The sequence below is a fragment of the Podarcis vaucheri genome (assembly GCF_965113315.1).
Source record: "Podarcis vaucheri genome assembly, chromosome: 1".
Taxonomy (NCBI): Eukaryota; Metazoa; Chordata; class Lepidosauria; order Squamata; family Lacertidae; genus Podarcis; species Podarcis vaucheri.
In genome coordinates this window covers 76,356,009-76,382,261 of record NC_138759.1, presented here as the reverse complement: position 1 = coordinate 76,382,261, position 26,253 = coordinate 76,356,009, and the positions used below count along the sequence as shown (strand labels likewise).

The 26,253-nt window shown below is 45.9% G+C and overlaps 1 protein-coding gene across 1 annotated transcript in view; it reads left to right on the top strand.

Annotated features, from left to right (window-relative positions):
- The window catches only part of CD81 (CD81 molecule), a 54,853-nt gene extending 35,400 nt beyond the window's left edge, over positions 1 to 19,453 (top strand). The window contains exons 3-8 of the mRNA XM_082195259.1: positions 2,034 to 2,131; positions 4,733 to 4,807; positions 10,566 to 10,676; positions 11,336 to 11,428; positions 13,882 to 13,971; positions 14,924 to 19,453. Of these exons, the coding sequence (XP_082051385.1) occupies positions 2,034 to 2,131; positions 4,733 to 4,807; positions 10,566 to 10,676; positions 11,336 to 11,428; positions 13,882 to 13,971; positions 14,924 to 14,986 (530 nt within the window). The 3' untranslated portion in view covers positions 14,987 to 19,453. The remainder of the gene's footprint in view (positions 1 to 2,033; positions 2,132 to 4,732; positions 4,808 to 10,565; positions 10,677 to 11,335; positions 11,429 to 13,881; positions 13,972 to 14,923) is intronic.
- Positions 19,454 to 26,253: the final 6,800 nt, after the last annotated feature.

The window sequence follows — 26,253 nt, the reverse complement described above, 5'->3', positions numbered from 1 at the left end:
ACAGTGTGTTTATGCCATTCCTATTAGATCGATGCCTCCTGGCCCACATAAGACCTCTCTAGTATTGGCTGGCTGCCATTTCTCATCTTGAACCCATTCTAGATTAAAAGCAGAGCTCCTTTCCCTCTGAAGAATGTTACTTCACAACAAATGGGATGGAAAGACATCTTCTGTTTTATAACAAGCCTTCAGGTTTATATGACTGTAAAGTTCTGCCCTCCCACCCCCCCACCCCCACTCTGTGTTTTACAGTAGCAAGCAGTTCGCCTCCCACCTCTCCACCATCTGTGTCAGGCGCTTGGCAGGTTGTCAGTTTAGGACAGTTTCTGTAACAAGCTGGCTTTCTTCATGGCTGGCATTCTGTAGGCACAGTCAGATTTAGGGTGTTTCATTGTCAGCAGTTAACAAGGTGCTGGGAGTTCTTGACATATCCTTTTAGAACTTCCGCTGTGGGTTAAACCACAGAGCCTAGGACTTGCCGATCAGAAGGTCGGCGGTTCGAATCCCCGCGACGGGGTGAGCTCCCGTTGCTCGGTCCCTGCTCCTGCCAACCTAGGAATTCAAAAGCACACAGTGCAAGTAGATAAATAGGTACCGCTCCGGTGGGAAGGTAAACGGCGTTTCCATGCGCTGCTCTGGTTCACCACAAGCGGCTTAGTCATGCTGGCCACATGACCCGGAAGCTGATGAGCGCCGCAACCCCAGAGTCGGCCACGAATGGACCTAATGGTCAGGGGTCCCTTTAACTTTACCTTATATATTGCTATAGGACTCTTTGATGCTGCACTGTTGCTTTCAGGGATAAGTATAACCCCCACCCCATTCTTTCCCTAGCAAACCAGCCATGACTTTTGATTAAGTTACCAGTTAGTAGCATGGAAATTTATAAAGAGGAACGTTATTGTTGATCATACAGTTTCATTTTTATCTCTCATAACATGCTGGCTTCATCCTGATTCTCTTGAACGGTGGTGTTCAAAACTTTCGGCCACTGCAGAACCCTTTTTATGGTGACTCAACTGCCAACGAGCCTATTTGAAGCTGCTATGTCAAAGAGGATTCTGGGGCATGTTCTGTGGTGCACCCTGAATTATTGTGGGCTGGTGCTGGCCTGGCTAGTTCATTCCTCTTTCTGGTGCTTATATTGAACTGAGAAGCTAGATTTAGGCATTCATTGCAAAGGTACGAAAGGGGTCTTTCAGGTAAGTTCAGGTGAGAATGATTAGAATCCTCCCCATGGTTGGGTCCCTGATTGTTCAGGATTCCTGATCACATCTAAGCACAATGAACTTAGAAGCACCCTTCATATGGGTACAGAAAAGAAAAACAGAAAAAGGGAGAGAAAATGGCAGCAGTGAAATGAGAAGGTGAACATTATAGAAAGTGATGAAAGGCTCTTTTGGTAACAAAACACAGGCATAAATAATGATGATTTGCCCTCTTGTTCAGTATCAACCACAAGCTTCATTGAAGAGGAAACCACCAGAAATCAAGAAAGAGGATGCAACTACTAAAAGGATTCAGAAATTTGACCAATCATGCCTGAAATATTGGTTCACTTGTGTTGAAAAAATAGCATGCCAATACTTTTTAATCTGCATGCACAGATCCAAAAGTGGCGTGTTAACAAAAATAAAGGTACCCATGCCACCATCTTTCTTGGCCCCATCCAAACCATCTGTTCTGGCCTCTGCCCACAGACACTATCTTCACTCTGCTATTGCAAAGCTTCCTGTTTCACCCACTGACAGGCTTCTTGCCGGCAGTAGCCCATGGGAAGCCACAAAACGGGATGTTCTGGGGCCAGGGAAAAACTGACCCAATGGATCCTGAGCTAGCCCCACTTGATGGGTGTGGGTTCAATTGCTACTACAGCTCCAGACTGGCTTTGCCTGCCCCCCACCTTTCTCCCCTGCTGGTGTGAGCAGAGTGGTGGTGTTCTGGATTAAACAAATGCACATCCCTCATCACAAGCTGTTTCTGATCGACTTCCTTCGTTGATGCCTGTGCCTTCCTTTTGTCTTCCCTGGCAGGAATCTACATCCTGATTGCTGTTGGAGCAGTGATGATGTTTGTCGGTTTCCTGGGCTGCTATGGTGCCATTCAGGAGTCACAGTGCCTTCTTGGAACAGTAAGATACCATTTTTACTTCCTTACCTTTTCCCTTAATACCTTAATGATAACCCAACAGTAGAAAGGGTTGGTGTCCATTGAGGGGACAAGCATATCTGTGGTTTAAGTGCACTTTTGGTCCTGTTTAGCTGGCATCATTTGTCCAGAAGAAATGGGGAAACTGTAGAATCCTCCTGCAATTTATTTGATCCCAATTTATGTCTGTGAAAGACTTCCGTGGTACCATCTAAATCCCAAGGGTGCTCAGCATATTGCCACTATGTTCCTCAGTGACAAAGGGAAAGCCAAGCATGCCTGGTTTAGTTATTGTATCTCTAGGTATCTAAATTACCCAAATATTAAATTATTATTTGTGTAAGATTGCCTTGTCCTCCTAGAGAACAGCAGTATGTCCTAGTACAAAATGAGACAGTAGTATTTGCCTGGTTCATGAAGTGCTCTGAGATTCATGTTCTCTCTCTGTCTGCCTCCATCCTCACTGCCTGCCTCCTTCCCTCTCATCCTCTCTACCCAGCAGGCTGCCAAGGGTGGGACAGATCACTCTTGCCAGAGCCCTGGGTGGATTGCTCACACGGGCCTTTTGAAACAAGGCCTGAGAGCTGCTGGTTGCCTGGCCCTGCTTTAAAATTATGTCAGGGCTGTGTGAAAGTAAATGTCTGCCAAGGGAAGACCAAAATCAAAACAAAGGCTGAACTCTTGCAAATAGTAAAGAGAACAAGCCCCAGGAAAATAGATCCACAATCAATAATTTAAAAAAGAAAAGCTGCCTGAAATGTGCAGAATGCAGTTTTAGGGGAAATAACCCCTAAACTTGGAACTTAATTGGCTGTGTCACCTTGTCTGGCATTAAAAACACAAAGTCGCAAGGCTGCCACCCTCCATGTTTTATAGTGGTGCTCTTTTGGAAAAAAGAATGTAAGAAGAGCCTTCTGGTTCAAGTCAGTGGCCTGTCTATTCCAGTGGTCAGTCAGCTGCCTGTGGGAAGGCTACAAGTAGGACCTGAGACAACTGCACTTCCCCTCCTGTGGTTTCCAGTGACTGGTATTCAGGAGCATAAAGTCTCCCACAGTGGGAGCAGAACGTAGCCATCATAGCTAGTAGCCATTGATAGTTTTATCCTGCATGTATTTGTCTAATCCTCTTGAAAAGCCATCCAAGTTGGGGACCATCATTGCCTCTTGGGAGCCTCTTGCCTTTTTTAAGGTTGCACTTTCTTTCTTGCCCATGATGGAGTGCATACGTACCCTCCTTTTTGTGTTGCTATAATTCATTGCATAAACACCCCTATCTTGCCCTGGGAATGCTCAAGCTCACCCCTTTACATGTGGTCTACATTTGTAAATTGATTGGAGACTTGTGAGAGTATCACAATTTGGAGACTTCAGTGGACAGTCCCATGTACTCTCCTGCCCCGTTGTTGCTTATGAAGCTGTCACTCCCTGGCTTCTCTGTTACTTGTGCTCTGCCAGGCTATTGCAAGTCCTCTGGGAAGCACTGTAATTTCTCCTGTTCTGTATATAAAACGTCCACTGGCACTTGAAGTGCTCAGTAGCAGTTGCTCGTAACTGTCCCTTGAGCATTGTAGGCAAATGTCTGAGGACTTTCTGCAAAGTAGTGGGATTTTGCTGCAACTTTCCAAAATACACTACTATATAACATTGTTCCAGTGGTTTTTAGAGGATGGGCATGAATGGCTGAGATATTGCTACAGGAGGCTTTTCTCAAGGCTTCTCAGCTACACCAGAGTGTTTGCAATTGTCTTCTGGCATTGTGATGCTAGTGCACAGTGTTTTGTGCTGGTGCTACTTACCCTGGTCTTTCTAGTCACTGGCTGCGTTAGCACATTGTGCTCCCTCACCGCTTTCTTCCTCTTTGCATGGCCAAGAAGAGAACTTCTGCCAAGTTCTGTTCTGTGTTTAAAGACTCTCTGCTTCATGTGACATATGAACCAAATATCTTGCTGCAAAACAGACTCTAGTCAGTGTCATAATTCAATTTCAAACCATGAGTTATAAAGCTGCCTTATTAAGCTAGCCAGAGCTTTATGAAAACAAAACAAAAAACAGGATTTCTGGTTTGTACATAGCAGTAAGCTGAGATCCTTTAAAAACAGAACTAAACTCTGCAGGTGGAGGAGTTGGAAGTGCATCAATCTGATGCTTCACTCCAGATGCTGTGGACTACAGCTCCCATCATCCCTGACTATTGGTCATCCTGGTTTGGGCTGATGGGAGTTGTAGTCTATAACATCTGCAGAGCCTACCCCTACACAAAAGCATGATTTAGCATTGCTTGCCAACTGAGCCACTGTTTACACTGAGACAGCAGCCTTAAATGGAAGACTCAGAAGCAGACTGCATTCCCTTTGAATTGAACTGTATGGGGATGTGGAATACATATTGATTTGTGGTTTCTCAAAGAGGCCACTATTGTCCTGGTGAGATAGTGATGGCTCTCCATTCATGAAGTTCACTATTGACCCTTTTTAACCTCATACCCTTGATACCCCCCTAAACGTATTTGCACACTCCTACCAAAGTCACTCTCTGTTACTGGAGAGCACTACTTCCTTTTCTTATCTGATCTGTTTTCTTCACAGTTTTTCACATGCCTCGTAATCTTGTTTGCTTGTGAAGTGGCTGCTGGAATCTGGGGCTTCGTTCATAAGGATCAGGTAAGGGGATTCATTAGGAGGATTCATAATGTATATTTATGCAGAACCGGTAAGTTTCCAGCACGACAAAGAATCTCATGGTACCTTAAAGGCCAACATTTTTTATGTGGCATGAGTGTCCTAGGTCAAAACCTATTAAGTTTGCAAAGTGACGTAGTTTCCCCTCGCAAAACCCCTTGTTGAGGGTAGGTTAGGCTGGATGCCCAAAAATATATTTATAAATGACCCGGCTGTTTTGTATTCCTTTACTTGTTTTTCTTCACGTACCAGCACCTAGGTGTGACAGCATGCTAGACCTCTCCCTTCCTCCCCTCAGACAGTGATGTGAGGAAATGCCTGGCGTGCTGACCTCCACGTAGTTTACATTTGATGCATTGCAAGGAAAATAAGACCAGCCCCTCTTTTTAACATCTAATTTGGCACAGGGAGCTGGCGATTACTCCCAAAACTTTAAAGTGAAGCTAGGTTAGGAATTTGGGGTGGTATCCAACAAATTATTTAGCTTAGTGCAATGATTTTGGGCTGCACGGCAGAACTTTCCCTCCTCCTCTCCCTGTGTGTCGCCCATGCACCCCTTGAATGGGTTCTGGGATTCCCCCGACTCTGCAGAGCAGATTTGAATTGGGTTCAGGAAGAGGAAAGAGAGGGGAACTACTTTGTTGGATATCACCCTTGGTCCTGGGTTTTCCACCTCTGAAACAAAATACTGCAACTACATCAGCACACGGCACATTCACATGAGGCAGAGCATGGTTCCGTCTTCTGTGTAGCAGCTTTCCCCAGTGTGGTGCCTTCCACATATTTTGGACAGCTGTGATGGCTGTGGCTGATGTGGTTTATAGTCCAAAACACTTTGAGGGCACTATGTTGGGGAAGGGTTTTGCAGCTCCTCTTTTGCAGATGTTTTAACAGGTCCAGGATAGTCAGGAACTATGCAGCAACACAATATCCCAACAAACGTTTTGCCCCACCCTTCTTTCCTACCTGCTGAGAGCAGCCCTCTAGCTCTGGAGGCCAGATGAACCAACTGCATCCGTTTAAGAGCCAGAGATCATGCTAATGTTTTAGTCCATAGCTGCTGCAGAACTTCTGTTGTATGTATACAGTTGTTCCCTATGCGCTTCCACAGACTGTCGTGACATACAAAATACAACTCCCTGCCCTGAGAGTTTCCAATCCAAGTTTCAGTATAGGGGGAGACAGGGAAACAAGAGGCCCAGGCGAGAAGGGCTGGATAATACAAGAGAGTTTCTAAATATAGAATTTGTTTCAGTTGTACATTCCTATGATTCGGTAAAGACAAGTGTTGCCTCGGGATCAAGTGTTGGCAACGTTCCCTCTGGCAGCTGAGTGCTCTAACCTGAATAACATAGGGGGTACTATGTTCAGAGTTTTGAGAGTGTTGGTGATCTGTCCTCTTTCCCAGTTGGTTACAGCGTGGTGCTGAGAATGCCAAGGTTGCAGGTTCAGTCCCTGTATGGGGCAGCTGCATATTCCTTCATTGCAGGGGGTTTGGACTAGATGATCCTCAGGTTCCCTTCCAACTCTTCTATGATTCCTGCAGCATGTTTGGCAGCTACTGAATAGCTGTGAAATAGATTGTGGATAAGTGCAACAAAATGTCGCTGTGCAGAGTGCTTTTGTTCAGCCCCTTTCCCAGCGGACTCCATTTTTTAACAAAATTTATTTCTACAGACCTTAAGGTATCCGCAAACTTACTGATACTGCCTTCCAGATAAGGCTGAGAAAAACTCCTGTCTAAAACACTCGCAAGGGTTGCCTGTCAGTGTAGACCATACTGTACAGGCTGTGCCATAGTGGTCTGACTGTGCAACCCAGTTTCCTGTGTTTCATCCTTGCACATGACTCTATGGGGGTTATCACTCAGATAGCAAGTTTGCTATTATCATTCATCAGTAGTAGTAGTACAGTCATACCTCGGGTTACAGATGCTTCAGGTTGTGCACTGCACTGAACCCAGAAGTACCGGAACAGGTTACTTCTGGGTTTCGGTGCAGGTGCAGGTGCTGCGGGCTGCGGATCCTGCAGGTTATGAATGTGCTTCCCGCACGGATCATGTTCGCAAACCGAGCGTCCACTGTAGTAGTAGTATATCCCACCTTTGTCCCTGATAGGACTGAGGGTGACTGACATAAAAACAAGAACGGCTAAAAACACAGAAAAAATATATCCTATAGTATCATGCAGTCTATATTGTGGTTATATCCTTGAATAGCCGTTAGTGCTGCAACAAAGAACACATGTCAAACCTAGTCCTTTGAGGTGTTCCCCCAAAGTCCAGAAGGTGGTAAGGATTAGCATTGTTGCTTGTGGGTTGGGTATACACATTCATTTTTCTGCAAGACCATTTGGGATAGAAAAAAACCTAAAATTGTGCATTTGGGGGCACGGCAGTTCATCTCATAGTTTCTTTGATTTTCTGTGCATAGCCTTATATAAGACAAATACCTATGTAATGGAAGATAAAAATTTCAGACTTGGGATTTTCTCTCCCCATATTAGTCTTTGTGGCTAACCAAACATTGTGGTTACACAAATAATACAGTGTTTTTAGGAACGTTATTATGGAGTTTGAGGCTATGGAAAACTATGCATCTGCAAGTTGTTCTGATGTCTAGACTTAAAAGGGATAATGAAAACACAGGGCGAGGGAGAGCCAGGAAGAAGTTATGTAATAAAAGATGCTGATTTGGTTACCTTATCATAAAGTAGATTAATGGCTGTGGGGGCAATAAATAAATGCTTTCACAGGGAGAAAAAAAAGTAGGCAATGCAGGGGGTTATTAAATCAAGCCAAGGTAAGCATTATAATGATTATAGCAATGAATAGCTTGAAATAAAGGACACTGGGATTTTTTAAAAAACTTGCAAGAGCAATTATCTTTTGGAAGAGACTGCCAAGGAGATGGTGGATTCTCCCCACCCTCTCGCAACCTTTGCGTAATCAAGGGCTTTGTGATGATTGCGGAAACCTGTTTATATACAAGCTCATTACATCCTGTTGAATAACAGTTGGGAAACTTTGGACCTCTTGAGTAGCCTACTTTTTTACAATATTACTTTAAGTTGTATTTATATCACTCTTACTACATTTGGGTCACTGTAGCCTCAGATGTTCTCTATCCCAAAACTCCAGAATTTCATTCTCTCACGAGATAGTTCGCAATATTCATCCAGGGCATCACATGCACATAGATTTTGAGACTATGTGTTTAGAGCTGTGGTAAAGATTTTATTTCTGAGAGTAACTAGTAGTTTTTGCTCCCCTTTTCTGCTCATCCTTATTTTTCTTCTTCTGCCAGCCTGCACTTGTCTTCATATCTCTCTCTCTCTCTCTCTCTCTCTCACACACACACACACACACACACAACCCTTGAACCTCACTATAGCATGGTGTGGAGGCAAAATTGATTATGTTGTTTCACTGAGGTGATACTGATTTCTCTCATCCCACCACGAGGAGTGTGGGGTTCCTGTGATTGCACGAGAAAGAGCTTAACACCAGCACCACATAGCCACGCTATGTGGGAATAATTTGAATGACAAACACTCATTCCTCTGTATCAAATGACCACTCACTTTTATTAGCATTGGTGTCATCTGAGCTCTTCTGCAGGCTGTGCACAGTGGGAGGAAATTCTATTATCAGTGTTTTTATCCACTAGCCAGTTCCAGATGGCACTGAAGAAATGAAATAGGAGGATTTTGTAGTCCTTAATGGTCTTCCCCTAGGGCAAATTATCCCTTAATAAAAACAGCCTCCCATTCTTCCTTTTTAAAATGAAATCTGGCATGCTGTTTCTCAACTTCCTACTTCCCCAAGGGGTAGCTTAGATTGGGATGTGAAGAGGACATGTTCCCCTTAGCACAGCTGCAAACAGCTGGCCCACGCATGTGTTTCCCTAAAAGAGTTTAAATCCACAACGCATTGGCCCTGCTGCAACTCTGTTGACTCTGGAGCACGACAATCTTGATGCTTTATTTAGCACTTGGCTTTTTTTTTAGCACACAAGGGGAGAACTGGAGGGCACAGGTTTCCCCTGCAGGCGAAAAAGAAGCTTTCATAGTCTTCCTCAACAAACCAATTCGGCATGTTTGTGATGGGAGGGAGTTTTTTTTTCAAATTGCAGGGACCCAACAAATAGCCCCTATTGCCATTATGGACCAACCTTGCCCTTTGATGATGAGGGCACCCTCAGAAACAATAGGGAGGTGCACATGGAAGAAAGCATCCCCTCAAATATCCAAGACCCAGCCCTTGTAGGGTTTGAAAGATTAAAACTAGCACCTTGAAGTTAGCTGGGAAACTACCCTGGGGAGAGGGAAGTAATGGCATAATGGAATCCTCGTGGTTAACCTTTTGGGAGACAAAACCAGTGACATGTTCCAGCTCAGCTATGTTGATGAGAGAAGCCTCTGGACAGCTCTTTCCATGTATCAACAACTAGTCCTTGGTTTGGAGCACCAATATTGCCAGTACAGTGGTACCTTGGTTCTCAAATCCTTTCCGGAAGTCCGTTCCAAAACCAAAGTGTTCCAAAACCAAGCCACACTTTCCCATAGAAAGTAATGCAAAATGGATTAATCCGTTCCAGGCTTTTAAAAACAACCCCTAAAACAGCAATTTAACATGAATTTTACTATTTAACGAGACCATTGATCCACAAAATGAAAGCAATGTTCTGTACTATAAAATAAATAAGACAGTATTGTAGATGATAAAAATTAAAATTAATTTTTTTCTTACCTGTACTGATTATAGTCATTGTTTGGATTTTTGGCTTTTATCCATTTCTGCAGTCACACAATCAATCAATCAATCAATCAATCATAAAATGAAAAACAAACCACAGACAAAAAAATGAAAAAGCCACACAAACAAAAACGCAAAAAATAGCAAAAACAAAAGCACCAAATATCACCTCAGAACACTGCAATCAGAAACAGAAGGCTTTAATTGCGATGGAGGGGGTGCTTAAATTTGCTGCTTAAGGGTAAAATGGAAGCAAATGAGCCTTAATTACTATGCGGGGCACTCAAATTTGCTGTGCAACAGGAGAAACAGAAGCTCAGGCTTCTGGGGCAAAGTTCGAAAACCGGAACACCTACTTCTGGGTTTGCAGCGTTCGGGTTCTGAGTTGCTGGGGAACTTCGCTGTTCGAAAACCGAGGTACCACTGTAATATTCACCTGCTTTAGGACCCGTGAGGCTTGCATGAGACTCTTGGTTCAAACTCATGTACTCTTAACTGAAAATTATCCTGACTCACTTAAGGACTGGGCACTGAGTTGTTCTAGCATTTATTGAGGGCAGAGAGCCTATCCAGCTTGTAGCACTCCTCTTACTGTTTAACTCCATCTTGCTGGATTGCCTTCTCTTTTCAAGAGTGTGACAGGCCTTTCTGCAAGCCCAGCTCCCTGCTCTGAACTTCGCCTCTGTTCTGGATGACAATGTTAATCTACAAGCTGTTTTCAGGTTTTCCTGAGCTCTGTTGGTTGTCTGTCATCTTTTTCCTTTCCTTTCCTTTTTTCTTTTCTGAGACGGTTTGAATTACTGGGAAGAAGCCGAGGTAATTTGCACTGCCCCTAGCCTGTGGCACCATGTGGTTGAGCTGCTGCCATCACCATACAATTTCAGTGTACCTATCTGCCTTAAACAACTGGAAACTTTAGAAAACACATGGTTGGCATTTTTCATTGTGGCTGTATCTTCTTCCCTCTCCCCGTCCCCGTTGCAGATTGCCAAAGACATCACACAGTTCTACGACCAAGCGGTACTCCAAGCAAAGTCAAGTGACGCTGAGAAAGCAAACAAGGCCAAGGCAGTTGTGAAAACCTTCCACGAAACAGTAAGCTGGATGCACAATTTGTTGGAAATCAAACTTGACCTTCCATCCACAGGCATGTAGTTGGCATCGTTGTTGTTCAAAGAAGTGCCCGGGGAGTATATAATTCGGAACACTGCTATTGTCCCTGTAAAGCAAGCCCTCGTTGAATTTAAGAGGCTCTTCCCTCTTGGCCATTCAAGCACATCGGGTGTCCCCAAGAGGGATTGTTGAGACCAGTGAGCAGGATGCAAGAAAGATAGCAGACATTTTAAGTGGCTAAATAAAACCAAAAGGGGTTGACATGGGAACATTATGTGTTCAGGTTTGCCATCTCCCCCCAAATAGGGGAGGGGGGAGGACCAGGAATGGCAAGAACTGAAATTTCGTATGACAGATCCCATTGTGCTTTTCATTGGAAAGCACCAGTGATATTGTTTGTAGTCTGCTTATAAAGAGAAAAGATAAGCCAACACCTGCATGTCTCCATATTATATAATAATAGCTCTTAAATGAGAGGTGGCTACCCCTGCCAAGGTTCAAAGAAGATCATTGTCTGGTATAAGGTGCCACCTTCCAGCCCATTTTTCAGATTCTTTCCAGACTTCCAGCTCAGACCTTTTCCCTCCTCCTCAGAGATTCCCTGTTAGAATGCTCACTTCAATCCATTTCTCTGCTTACAGCTAAAATGCTGTGGTGGGAGCGCCCTGGAAAGTGCATTGAACATTCTTCAACCTGATCTCTGTAGTCAAAGTGTGACTTCAGCATTTACACAGGTAAGGAAGTGTTTGTGTGATACACCCATTGTCTTCAGTGAATGGGCCTTTCATCTCTGGCAAGACTTCAGTTGATTGGGAGTGGGGGAGGCGAATAATGCACCATGTTGAGCTTGCAATATGAAGTATAGATTTAGGGTTGTTTCTGCACTCCTTTCACCCCAGAGCCAGGACTTTCATTAAGCCTAAGGTATACAAATGGATCTGTGTCATGTTTGTTTAAGCGCGTAAGGTAGCTTTCTGTAGTAGAAAGGTTTGAACTGTTTTAAATATCTACAAGAGAGCGGTGCTCATCTTGTTCTGAGGGCCGGGGGGGGGTGTGCTTCGAAACCAGCCCATGTTCTATACAAATGCTAAAGCTGTCTTTCCCCAAATAAACCTTTATTGCAGCAGAAGGGTCAGAAATGATTTCTCACATTAAGGACTGAACAAGTGACAACCTATGCTGTTTTTTCATAAATGTGATGGGAATCCTCTTCCAACCACTGGAGAGCCGCATTGGTGATTTGCTGGGAACATGCTTCAAGAGTAGTCAAGTTTTGGCTGCATTCCTTTATCTGTCAGAGAGCCATGGTAGTCTTTGACCCTTGTCCTTTGACCAGGTGCCAGTGTAAATCCAGCAATGGTACTGGTTCACTAATACCTAGCTAGGCACCTTCAGGATCTAGGCACTAAGGCACAGTGCCCCATTTTAGTATTTTTAAAATATTGTTCTAGTTACAGGTAGGTAGCCGTGTTGGTCTGCCGTAGTCAAAACAAAACAAAATAAAATAAAATAATTCCTTCCAGTAGCACCTTAGAGACCAACTAAGTTAGTTATTGGTATGGGCTTTCGTGTGCATGCACACTTCTTCAGATACCATATTGTTATGCAGTGAATTCGTGAATAGTAAGAGTAATTCCTTTAATCTTTCCACCAACATACATAGCAGAATATTGCAGAGTGAGGATAAATAAATGTGTACCATAATATTGACAATTCTACCTTTGCAAGGGTAAAAGCTCACTCACCTGATCTTTTGTGAGTGGGCCCTGCTGCATAATACTAATATATATATATATAAAATTTGTCTATAGCAATGTACAGCAATACCCTCCTTGAACAAAGCCAGTACAGAGAGAGAACTGCAGGAGTCACAACACTCCCTATCCTTGCATGCCCCCACTTATCACCCCTTCTCCAAAGTCCATGCCTTCAGCAAGATGCTTGAAAAGGAAGCCTAAGCACACAGACCCTCAAAACAACCAGGAAACCTGCACTTTTGGGGTTCCCTTTTTAAACATCTCACCAAATGCATGGGCTTCAAGGAGGCACAGCATGCAGTGTTAGGGGTGCAGCTGGGAAGCATGGCCCCATGTGTTGAAAGTGTGCATAGAATGGGTTGAACATCCCTAATAATATGTGTTTGTTTTGATTAGATGTACATCGGTTAATGGCTTACTACAGTATTATAGCTACAGGGCAGGTTTTTTGTGTTTTGCTTTTTGACTGCAACAGGTAGGTCGAAAGCTGTTTTGGGAGGCTATTAAATTATTATAGACAGCAGTTTGGGCTTTTGTACAAAGAGCATCAGGAGGTGCCATATTATGCTTAGGCCACACTCATCCTTCTCCTAACCTTGGATTGAGATAGATGAATTGATTGAATGGCCTTAGCTCTGTGTTTAGTGTTCCTGATGGTCACACATAATGGCACAATACTATGCTCACATAACAGGATGTTTACTTGTTACAGCCATTATTGGTATTGAGGCCTGTGCTTTATAATATGTCCATAAACAATTAGGGGTGATCAGTGAAGTAGCCAAGTTTGGTGATACTGAATTGTTGAGGGTCATTAAAACAAAAAGTGATTGCAAAGAGCTCCAAGCAGATCTCGCCAGACTCAGCAAATGGGCAGCAAAATGGCAAATGCAATTCAATGTAAACAAGTGTAATGCATGTCAGGGCAAAAATAAATAAATCTTAATTTCACATGCAGTCTTACCTTGGTTGTCGAACGGAATCTGTTCCAGAAGTTCCTTCGACTTCGGAAAATGTTCAGCAACCAAGGCGCGGCTTCCGACTGGCTGCAGGAGCTTCCTGCACTCAATCGGAAGCCGCAGAAGCCATGTCAGATGTTCGGCTTCCAAAAAAGTTCGCAAACCGGAACACTCACTTCTGGGTTTGCAGAATTCAGGAGCCAAAACGGACGAGTACCAAGGTGTTCAACAACCAAGGTACGACTTTATATGCTCTGAACTGACGGTGACTGACAGTGTGTGGCAGCTGGGGGGAAAGCAAATCCCATGCTAGGGATCGTTAAGAAAGGAATTGAGAATAAAACTGTGGATATCAACATGTCATTATACAACTCTGTGCTGTGACTGCATCTGGTTGACCATTGCTGGATTAGATGAGCCATTGGCCTCATCCAGAAGACTCATTATGTTATTCTGTTCATTTTACCACAGGATCTAAGCTGTCACAGTAAAATTGATGAGCTGTTCTCCGGAAAACTGTACTTGATTGGCATTGCTGCCATTGTGGTGGCTGTGATCATGGTAAGTGCTGGAGTTGTTGTGGTGGCAGTGGCTGTGGGTTTGTGGAATATGGGATACTCCCAGAAGGCCTGTTGAGGTGCCATCCATGCAACAGCTGTGGGCAGTATGTTGATGGACCTCTAGGTCAGTTTAGAATGATTGGCAGTTTCTCCTCATTCTCTCCTTGCAGAGCAGGGGCAAGATGCAGCTTTCCCAGAAAGGGACTGTGTCTTCCTTAACCTGCCATGCTTTTCTGGATAGCAAGGGAGGAAGAGAAGCTTCTAAGCTACTCTGTTCCCTAAATCAGAGCTGGAGAATGTCCCTTATCCCTCTACCCTCCCAAAGAAGATGAAGGATCATTTTAAGATTCAAGTCTTCCTATTTTTCTCTCTCTTCTTTAAAGGCTGTTTCGATTTTGCCCAGTGGAAGCTTAGCTCAGCAGAATATCCTTTCCAATTAGAATTACATTTCAATCACTTTATCAAGAAAATTATCTGATGATGATATAATATGATGTGATGACATTATATTATTATTTTAAAGTGCATATAAAATATTTATAAAAACCCACCTTTTTCCATGACGGGACTCAAGAATAAAAATAAGACTGGCTAAAAACCTACCAACTTTTTATCATTCAATGTGAGGGAAAACAGAAGCTCAGAGAAATATGGAGGAGCAGCAGAATTCCACCTAGAAGTAAAAAGTTCATTTTGTACTCTTTGCTCCTGAAAGCCTCAAAAAATGCAGACTGCGTTTTAATGTTAACTCTCTCTTTTTTCCAACTTCAACAGCAACAAAGCAAACCGTCTTAAATTAAAGCCCATCTCTGCCTGCATTAGCAGAGCTAGTTTTCTCTTCGGCTTCTTGCCAGTCTGAATAGAAGTGGAGGTCTTGCCTACGGTTAACTTAGCCTAGGGACATAGCTTATGTTTGAGTTGGATTCTCTCTAATGTTCTCTCTTGGTCTGCAGATCTTTGAGATGATCCTGAGCATGGTGTTGTGCTGCGGCATCCGAAACAGCTCGGTCTATTGAGAAGCGGGAGGGCAGAGGCGAAGCAATGGTGCCGAAGGGACCCCAAAGTGCCGCTGTCTGACCAGGAGATACTTCCAACAAAAGACAAAGAAAATTATGTATATAAATATTTCAGATATTACCATACAGTACTTATCATTCTTACTTGGAAAGTCTTCTTTTTCTTTAAGGGTAGTGGGAGGGGGAGTTTCTGTATATTTGTGGCGGAGTTAGTTACACATCAGTTTGCGTGGTAAATCATTCCAGTGGTTCCAGGCCTTTATCAAGGAGAGCCTTTCTTTTTCTTCTCTTTCCTCGTCATTCTTCTTGTGCTGCCAACATGGAAAAAGAGGGTATCATGCACAAGTGCCACCCCTTTTATGAGGAATATAGACACTTGGTGCATCTTTCTTCTCTGAAAGTGATTTAAAAAACAACAACATACAGAAACCCTAATCCTAATCCCGGCATGTCCCCTTTAACAATCTCTTATCTTAGTTCATAAGTAATCTTGGACACATTCTCTAAATCTTTTGAGTGTGTAGGGATGCAAGAGTCCCTTGGCATGAAGATGCACTCAGTCCTGCTGTTTTGTTATTAGACAGGTGAGTGTGTCTGTATTTCAGATTGCCACCTTTCCACTGAAGAGTGGAGAGACCTTTTTTTCATCAATTGTTGTAAGTCAAAAGTCCGTTGTGTCTCCCAGAATTCACAAAGTGGCTATGATTGAAGGCCAAATCTCCAAAAGTCCTCATAAAATTTAGAATCGGGAGCATTTTTTTTAAAAAAAACCCATTAAAAATATATTAGGTGGATTTTAGATGAAAGAGAGAATTGAATAGGTCTGGTAATGGAATGTTAAAGCTTTCTATATCTCACTGAGAAAACTGAACTTGCACATGTGCTTACATGGTTAATTCTGAATGCAAATGTTGAATGAGGTCTTTTATTTCATAAATGTGCAGTTTTCTAATTATGCCAAAAAGTATCTGTGGAAGGCGATCTCTTAAACAATGGCTAGAAACCTGTTCATTTAAATATATTAGGGGTTTTTTGTTTTTTGTTTTAAGAAGGCACCTATTCTTGTGCCTTTTTAAAACTTGGTAATAGAGCTGGATAACCAACAAGGTGTGTGTGACCCTGTGAGGAGAAATTGGAAGATGTTTTCCTCTTCAAACACCAGAAGTAAAACCTGAGTGATGGGGCCTAAATACTTTTCAAGCAGAGCTGGTTTCCAGGACTTCACCCTTTCTGACAACACCTGAGCTGCAAACATGAAGCCACACGTGTTTCTTTTCAGTTGACAACTCAGATAGCTGAGTTTAGGCACCCCCTTCCCTCCCCTCCCCTCCCCCCAAATGCTTTTTTCCAAGTTGCAACTTGAAATTTGTTACAGTTGGGGCAAGAAGTCCCACCAACCTCTTCCTTACAACAGAGTGGCCATGTTCACAGGGCTTATTTGTTATTTCGGTAGTTAGTTAATCCTGTGTTATAGAAAACAGTCACAAACAAGCCCTGTGCTATCACCCTACTTAATAGTTTGACTTATGTTCTGTTTGTTCTTGAAGGAGTAATTTAATCCCTGTTTCCCCCTGCTGATCTTCCCAACTTGCAGTGAATGCCAGGATGCCCTTTAGAACAGCAGGGGACAGCATTAACGAAAGAGAGAGAGGCGCACACACAATGCTGCAGATATAATCTTCCAACACTAGTTGGAATGCTTTTAGTGCACAGCTAGAAGCACTGCTGGGCTTGAATGGTCCACTCAGCACTAGGTGCAGATCCTTTTTCTGAATTCAGCAAGTAGAGCAACCCAGAGGTTCAGTGCAAATCCAGCCTTGCGTTAAGCAAGGCAGGTCAGAAAACAGGATGAAAGGGAATGTTTGGTCAAGGTTCTCACCCAGCCACCACCCTTTTCCCCCTATGGCGCCCTAAGGAAGCAATGCCTCAGAGTCTTGAACGATGCAGTTGAGGGGACTGGTTGAGATCTTTTAGCCTTAGAAATAGCCTTAAAGCAACACTGCCCTGAATGTCAAACTTTGCATGCACTGGAAACAGAAATTGAACCTTACCACCCATCCCACCCATCCTTCACAGGTTTTGGGGTCACGTGTTCCAGTATAATAGGCTCTGTCTGCAACTTCTAGGTATCAATTGTGCATGTACATTTATTTACATATAATATATATGCGCGCATTGGGGTTACCAGCGTACAGAATGGATGTTTGTAACTCACTGCCTTTTGTTGAGTGTCCTTGAGAAATGTATATAAATACACCTCTAAGCAGTTTGCTTTTTCTATACCATAAGTTTGATACTGTTCAGCATTCAGTTTACAATGTGCGAGCAGCCATAACTCTGTGTTGGAAGATTCGCTGACCTGTCCTCCAAGAACTGAACATGGATCAAGCCCATTTGAGGGAGGAAATGTTTGCTTCAGGCACAGGTCATGTTGCAATACCGTGTCTGTGGAAGGTGGGTGCAGGAGATTATTGAGGATCATGCTGCCATTGAAGTGCGGCAGCAGGACAAGAGGGAGGAATAAGTTTTCCGGAGCATGCTTTGTGGGTAAGGCACAAACTACATGTTACGTGCAAGTGCATTCAACAATGCTTTGACACTGTAATATAAAGCAGCTTCAGGAGGGTGTGATCTTCAAGTGGAGTGGAGTAGAAAGGACAGAAGTGCTTTACAAGGATAAGTACACATCTGGAATCCCATGAACACCTGAAAGCCAAAAAGGGGGTGGGCAGTGGACAATGTACCATAGTCTGAAGATTGTGTTTTACAACTGTTTCTGGATTGTACTTCTACAGACCACAGGTAGGGAATCTTACAACACAGTGTTCTCCCAAATTTTAAAATAATAATGAAAATAGTTTTTTGCATACAAAAAGCCTGATGTTGGGAAGAGGGTTCTATATTAGGCTTCTCCCCAGCATGGCGGTAGTTCTGTATGTAGAGCTTATTTCTTTCTACGACAGAGTGCTGTCTGAAATGGTACAGTCCTCAATAAGTTTGTATCACATAATTTGCTGTTTCTGCAAAATGATAGACGTATGGCCACTTTTCAGTGCCAGGCAAAGCAGGATATGTTCTTGTTTCCCTTTTCCTGTCTGCAATGCACTGAGGGACTAGCAAGAGAGGGACGAGGGTAGCTGCAGCATTCCAAGGTAGGCTTAAAATAACCTCCGTGCCGTTGATTGGGGTTTGCTTTAAGTAGAGACTGGTGGTGTGGAGAACCTCGCCTCCAGTATGGCTCTAGTATTTAAAAGGTGGAGACCCAGGCAAGAGAAGCCCATTCCTAATGCGAGGTGAAAGAGAGCTGACATGTAGATGCTCCTGTGCAAAGCATAGTACTGTTACATCTGACAACATATTCGGACAATGCTATGTGAAGAGTTGTTCTCCCAACGATTTTTGTGGCTGGATCTGAAAAGCCTCTTGATTGGTTGTAGTTCCCCAGAGAATTATCAGTTGACTGGGTTAGGTTTGGGAGTATGGATGTGTCCAAAACATTAATTTTTGGTGGTTGCTGTTTCTTGGAAGATCATATGGCAAATAACTCTCTCCTCTAAGCCAAAAGAGGAGGATAACATTCCCCCTTTCTCTTTGCTGGATTTGTTTGAATTAAACAGGGCCATGATGGAGACCATAGGGAAAGGCCAAACAGAACTGCTGGCCACATTGTGCTGAATGCTTGGGTTTCTTTTTTTATACTGTGGAGCATGCCACAAGCTATATGTGTGTTAACTACTATTTTTTTCCTCTCTGCCTTCTTTGTCACTTTTGAAATTTTTTAATAAACATTTTCTCCTGGTGTGTACTGTGTGATGAAGCCCTATGTTCCTTACAGCCAGTAAGTAAATTGTGACATCTGAATGTTTCGCCCATCTTGACTCCGTAGCATTGGCAAAACCAGCCATGGGAATGGGGAACAAATGGGGGCTGGCGAAGAAGCCAAGGGAAGAGTGACCTTACCCTTACCAACTGCAGGGCTTATTGGCCAGTTGAATCTTACTCTGTTTAGAAGAAAGCCATGAGGAAACTCGCAGTTCCAAAATGGGGCTTAATTGAGGGGGAGAAAATCGGCTTCTGATATGCAGCATCAACTATCCCAAAACTATCTGTTTCCCATTTAGGCCAACAGAACAGGCAGTGGTCAGTCCAAAGGGCTTGCTGCCATTGTCCAGCCCTGCTACAGGTTGCAGCAAACCCAAGAACAAGAGAATGCATGCAAGCTTTGCCTCTTGTTGGTTACAACCAACAGCCTGGCCTTTGCACTTAGTTGCCTCTAGAAATGTGGAACAAGGGATACATGGGGGAGAATGACAGCCCCTCCCCAGCTCAACCCCTTGGCTGTGCTTCTGCCCAGAAATCATGTCCACTTGCTGTTGTCTTGCTTGTTTATCTGAATGTTAAAATAATCTGTCGAAATAACTTTTTTAAAAAATGATATATGAAAACAATTAAACAGCAGAAACGTCAGCGGTGTACTGTCAGATTTATTCCTTCCCTAACACCATGGAATGATTGTGCTAACTCTGGATTTGTGGATAGCATCCAGCTTGGGTGAATTCCGTTTCCTTAATACTTCCTTTCATGGGATTTTTTATTTTCTTTTCCTGTTTAAAAGCAATAGTCACTTCCTGTACCCAAAAATATATATAGGAGACGCTGTTGCTGTTTAAAAAGCTGGTGTGCTTCATCCTGCCATTGTGCAAGGTGACTTGTCTTATCTCTTGTATCAGAAAGCTCAGTAGGGGTATATGTCATTCAAGCGGCCTTCTCTTCTCGTAAGAGCAAAAATTATCGACTTCGCATAAAAGGGAGCAAGTGTTAAAGATTGGGGTGCAACGGAATAGTTGTTAGTAGCTACACTTGTGGGTGGTGAATGCTCATTTGGTGGCCAGCTTCAGAAGTCTTGAGTAATCTTCTTCCAGCACTTTGCAAAGCTAGTCCCTCCAAAAAAATCTTAACCCTGGTTCAGCCATTTATTTATTTATTTATTTAAATTTATAGATAGTATTACTGCCTAGCACTACCCAATACACACTTAAAAAACAAAAGATGCATTTTGAGTATTCAAACATATTCTCCTTCACTCCCACCTTTACTCAGTGGTCAGTGCCGGGTATGCAGAGTCCTTTCAAAAAGACTGGCAAGTTATCGGCTGTTTGGGGAGAACAAATTCAGACACCCGCCCCCCTTCCTGCCATGCAAACTGATCAGAGATTTTAAGCTTTTTAGAAAAGGCTCCGCTCACTGCTTTTCAATCTGCTTCACAGAAAGGCAGGGAATTTGTGTGGGTGGTTCACAGGCTATGTGTGTGCACATGTGTTGCACACAAAGATACTGGTTCTAGATTCCTAAGTAATAGTTCAAAAGAAAAGCTGTCAATGTGCTACGAAGTGAAATTCAGAAGAATAAAGCTTTGTGGCTTGGGTATGCAGGTGAAACTTAAAAGTGGTGTCACACACTGTAACCAGTCATATGGTTTTTGACATCTCTACAGCAGATGAGACATCATACAGTGCTTTTTTCAATTCATATCAGAAAGGAGTGGGCTACCATTGAAATAGTGTGTGTGTGTGTGTGTGTGTGTGTGGTCATGAATCAGGACTTGAGAAAGGAAAAGAGTGGAACATTAACAGTAAGGGGGAGCCTTGGTTTAGGATAAGCATCATCTGGATTCTCTGAAAGAATGTTGCAAACTCCTGTGCAAATTTAGTTCTGAGAAAATACACACAGCGGTAGCCTGCAACAAGCCTAAGGGCACTTCTACGCTAACCTTTTCCTCTTGAAACCATTGGTTTGCAGCACAGAGTTCCATTAACAATCAGGGATGGTTTGAACAGGGATTGTGCGCTGAAGGCCGGTGTATAGCCGGCAACACAGAGGTACAGATTGTAACACTGTACAATCTGTAGCACTGATTGTAGCCTTGTAACACTGGTTCAAATGGATGGAATTAATGAGTGAAAAGCAAACCCATTGCAAATCGCTTAGGTGCCCCATTCCAGGAATCTCCATCGCAAATCTGTGTATGCCGTACTTTCTTATCTGGCATAATAGCAAACCTAAAAGTGGGCTCAGTCTAATGAGTCCATGTGTACTGATAAAAAATACTGCTGTTCCCATCCTATTTTGCCCTCCAGGCCTCTGTGGTATATTATTCAGTGCTTCGTGCTGCTCAGCCGAGCTACTTTTCTGCACCTGGGAACTTGAATACTGTGCTCCTGTGTCCCAATAAAGAAAGAGATTCCATGTCCTAAGTTACAGGAAATTGTCCGAGAAGAGGCAGGCTCATTTCCCCACCCCCTCATCCAGCTACTCAAACTAGAGCAGAGGGCTGCATTTGGCTCTGGCCATATGCTGCAGAATGCTAATGGTTAAGCCAGCCCATCTTGGCTGGGAGGGCTTGGGGCTAACACATCTGGGGGTTTTGTGGTCTGGCAAAAAAAGAAGGGTGATTGGTCCCAAGGGATATAGTTCCTCTTGTTTTGACCATTCTTCCTCAGCAGCATTCAGTGTGTTGCATTTTGCTTTGCCTCAGCTGCTTCAACACACTGTTTGGAGGAAATAGCTTAACCATCTGCTCATCTCCCAACGTCTCCAACTTGCTCTTTTTTGGGGGGTAATGAACTGATACCAAAAAGCTGCAGAAAACTGGAAATTTTGCTCATCTTATCAGCAAAGTCACCTGTCAGGGCTGCCACCCAGTCCCAGCTCACATAGGACCAAGTCCGCCAGCGTTCACTTTATAAGAGTCTTTATTAAGTTACAGGTTTCATTTCCGAACTGCAGCGTGCAGCTCTACACCTTCTGCCCTAGGTCGGCGAAGACCCGTCTGAGTCCCCGCCTCTTGCACACCAGCTTAATACCCTAGCCTTGCTCCACCTCCTTCGCCTCTCCCTACGTCTCTGGGTCCTTCTGCCCCCCTGGGCCTCCTCCCTTCTACTCTCCTCTGACGCTGACCCCCCTGATCCTTCTGCCTCCTTGCGGCGGGCTTTAGGACCTGGCTCACTCTCCGGGCTGCTTACTGCTCCAGCTTCCGCTGCATTTGAACTTGGCGCGCGCGCCCAACTCTCTACTTTCCTCTTAACCGTTGCCTCGCTCTCTGAGGAGGGCGTGACCACCCCTGACTCGTGCCCTCCCTCCTGCTGACAGCCTCCGGAACCCGATGCCTGGCTACCTTCCTCCCTGCTGCTCTCAGTCTTGAGCGTGGGTCCCGACTTCCAGCTGCTGCCGCTCTCAGTTATGAGCGTGGGTCCCGACTTCCAGCTGCTGCTCTCTGAATCTCCTCTGTTCCCTTCCTCCTGGGGTGTCCCCCCGGATCCCCCCCTTGCTCTGCTCACTGGGGCTCCCTTTTGGGAGTCCTCTGACTCACTGCTTAGGCTTGGAGATCTCGGGTCGTCATCATCACTCATTTTCCCTTCGGATTCCTCCCCCTCGCTCTCTGCTTCCTCCCTTCTCTGCGTCTCTGCTCCTGAACCCCTGACATCCATCCCCCCCTCGAAGCCCCCCTTTCCCCCCTCCCCGCTTTCAGGTGTGGGTGCTGGGTGCTCCATCATCACGGGAGGGAATGCCGGATACAGTTCGCTCCCCGTGGTTGGCCGCCAACTGAAGACCTCCGAGTCTTCCTCCTCGCGGTCGCCGACGTTGACCTGTTCCGCTTCCATCTCTGTACCGCCGTGCTCGAACCCAAGGTCCTCCCCGAACACGTCCATGTCAGTCTCTGCGTCGGTCGCTCGACCTGGCATCTCCAGCCACTTCCGGCGCCATTGCTCCTCCGGTCGATCGTCCCACCAATACGAGGTGTCTGACGCCGAACCCGCCGGCGATCCTTCTGGGGAACGGGTGCTCAGTGCGGGTTCCCCGTCCGAGTCGAATCCATGGAACGTGCTGGAAGAAAGTGTGGGCGTGAACAGCCAGTCGTCGAAGAAGCTCGCTGGCATGGGTCTGTGTGGGAAAAGGGCATGAAACTCGTCCTTGAGCAGGGGTTCCTCCAAAGCGTAGTCTGGCACCCAGCTATTGGCGCTGGCCCGGGTGCCCTCTCTGGCTAGGAGGTATTCGACTCCCTCTTCCCCCCATCTGGAGTCCAAAATCTCCGTGACCTCGTTGATGGGGTCTTGCTGCGTCACCCCTCGCGTCTCCGTCCGCTCCCGGAACGGACTCGGTGCCGTCCCTGGCTCCTGGAATCTGTGAGGTGCCTTGTAGGGAGTGAGCACCGACCTGTGGAACACCGGATGCATTCTGGAACCCTCCGGCAGCGCCAGTCGGAAGGCTACCGGGTTGATCTGTGCTTCGACTTGGTACGGACCAATTTGCTTGTGCCCCAACTTCTTCTTGGCTAGTGACCTGGTCGGCACTGCGTGGGCTGCCAACCAGACCCAGTCTCCCACTTGGATCTCTTCGCCAACCCGCCTGTGCTTGTCAGCTTGCACCTTGTAGGCGTGCTTAGCTAGCTCCAGCTGCCGTCTGAGTTGATCGTGTACCGCCTGCAACTCTGACGCGAACGCGTCCGCCGTCTGTGGTTCTCCGTCCCCCACTCTCTCCCGTCCCGGGAAGGTTCTGGGATTCCTCCCATTGTTGGCGAAGAACGGCGTCACCCCTGTGGACACGTGCTTCGTGTTGTTGTAAGCGAACTCGGCGAGCGGCAGGTAATCCACCCAGGTCGCAGGTTGTTGATTGGCATAGCATCTCAGGTACTGCTGCATGATGGCATTGACCCTCTCTGCTTGCCCGTTGGTCTGCGGGTGTCTTGCTGATGCCAGATCGACCTTGACATTTAGAAAACTCATCAGCTTCTGCCAGAAATTCGAGACGAACTGGCGCCCGCGGTCGGACAGGATAGACCGCGGCAGACCATGCACTTTGAACACGTGATCTATGAACAGTTTGGCGGTTTGTTCCGCCGTGGCCACCTTCGCACACGGAATGAAATGTGCCATCTTGGTGAACAAGTCCACCACCACTAGTACAGCTGTCTTGCCTCTCGAGCTGGGTAGATCCGTAACAAAGTCCAGGGCCACTCTCTCCCACGGTTCAAACGGCGTTTGCAGCGGTTCCAGCAGTCCCGCCGGTGGTTTGTGCACCGGTTTGGCCCTCTGGCAGGTGTCGCACCTCGCAACGTAGTCCGCGACTTCCCCTCTCAGTCTGGGCCACCAAAAGTCCCTTGCGACTAATTCCACCGTTTTTTCCGTGCCAAAGTGCCCGGCCGTGGGTGCGTCGTGCAGCTGCTGCAGTACCCTGGCGCGAAGTTCGTCTCCCGGCACGTAGATGGCCCCTTTACGTAAGAGCAAGCCGTCTCGTATCTGGAACTCGTCGCCCTTCGCCGTGCCCTTGTGCACCTCTGCCATCTTCGCCTGCGCGAAGGAGTCGTCCTGCAACGCCCGCCGCACCGCATCCAGGTCTACTGTGGCTGAAGCGCACGCCCACGCTGTTGGTGCGAAGATGTGCATGGCTGCCGCTGGCGTCGCCTCTTCGAGGTATTGCGGTTTGCGGGACAGTGCATCCGCCATGACGTTGGTGTCGCCTGGGACGTACTCTATTCGGAAATTGAAGTCAGCAAAGAACTCCGCCCAACGTATCTGCCTCTGGTTCAGGAACTGAGCCGTGCGCCAGTGCTCCAGATTCTTGTGATCCGTGCAGACCTGCACCGTGTGCTTGGCGCCGATCAGGAAGTGCCTCCACGCCTTGAAAGCTGCATGAATGGCCAGCAACTCCCTGTCCCAGATGGTGTAGTTCTGCTCCGACTTGCTGAGCTTTCTGGAGTAGAACGCTCCCGGCCTCCAGACCCCCTGTGGGTCCCTTTGCAGCAGGACAGCTCCCACTGCTCTATCGGACGCGTCTGTCTCTACCCGCATCGGCCTGCTGGGGTCGATATGCAGCAGTTGCTCTTCCGACGCGAAGAGACGCTTGAGTGCCTGAAAGGACTGCTCCGCCTGCTCCGTCCAGATGAATTTCTTTTTCTTGGAGCTTAGCGTGTCCGTAATGGCCGCCGTCTGCATCGCGAACCCCTTGATAAACTTGCGATAGAAGTTGGCGAAGCCGACAAACCGCTGGACCTCCTTCCGGTTGCGCGGGCTCTTCCAATCCAACACCGCACGAACCTTGGCGCTGTCCATGGCTAGCCCCTTGTCCGACAACTTGTAACCCAAGAAATCCACCTCCGTCGTGTCGAACTGGCACTTCTCCAGTTTGGCGTACAGTCTATGCTGCTGCAGCCTCTCCAGCACCTCCCGAACATCTTGGTCATGGGCTTGCTGCGATTCGGAGAATATCAGGATGTCATCCAGAAAGCAGACGCACTTCTTGTAAAGGAGTCCCGCCAACACATGATGCATGAAAGCTTGGAAACAGTGAGAACCGTTTTGCAATCCAAACGGCATCACTCTGTATTCGTAGGTGCCCAGAGGCGTGAACATGGCTGTCTTCCACTCATCGCCCTCCCTCATGCGGATGAGATTGTACGCACCTCGCAGGTCCAACTTGGTGAACACGCGTCCCTTGCGCACCGTCGCTAGTAGGTCGTCAATCCTGGGCATGGGGAAATCAGAAGGCTTGGTCATCTTGTTTAAGAGGCGAAAATCCACCACCAGTCTTTTTTGGGGCGTGTCTTTCTTCTTCACGAAGAAAACAGGACTGCCCCCTACTGCCCTGGACTCCCGGATGAAACCGCGCTGCAAATTGTGATCTATGAACTGTTTGAGTTCCTGTAATTTGTCCTCAGACATGGAATACAGCTTCCCTTTCGGCAGCGTCGCCCCTGGTAGGAGGTCAATCTTGCAGTCATATTGCCTGTGCGGTGGTAGCTTGTCAGCCTCTTTCTCGCAGAAGACCTCCAGAAAGTCTGCGTATTTGTGGGGGACTGCTTGCAACGTTCCCAACTGCAGTTGTGATTCCTCCTCCTCTCCCTCCTGTCTGGGCAGGATGCAGTGTTCTGCGCAATAAGAGGAGCCGAAGATCAGCTGTCTCTGGTACCAAGCCAGTGTCGGACTGTGCCTGTCCAGCCAACTCATGCCCAACACAATGGGCGTGTCCGACAGTCGGGTGACATTAAAACTGATGACTTCCCTGTGGTTGCCAAGGCGCATCACCATCGGTGGCGTTTGCTTCACCACCTGCCCCCCTAGCAACTCTCTGCCATCCACTGTGACGACTTGCAGGGGCAGAGTGGCAGGCAGTAGCTGTATAGCGTGCTGCTCCACAAAATCCTGCGCTATAAAGTCTGCGTTGCTTCCAGAATCCACAGAAAGCGGCACTTCGATAGTGACGCCATCGGG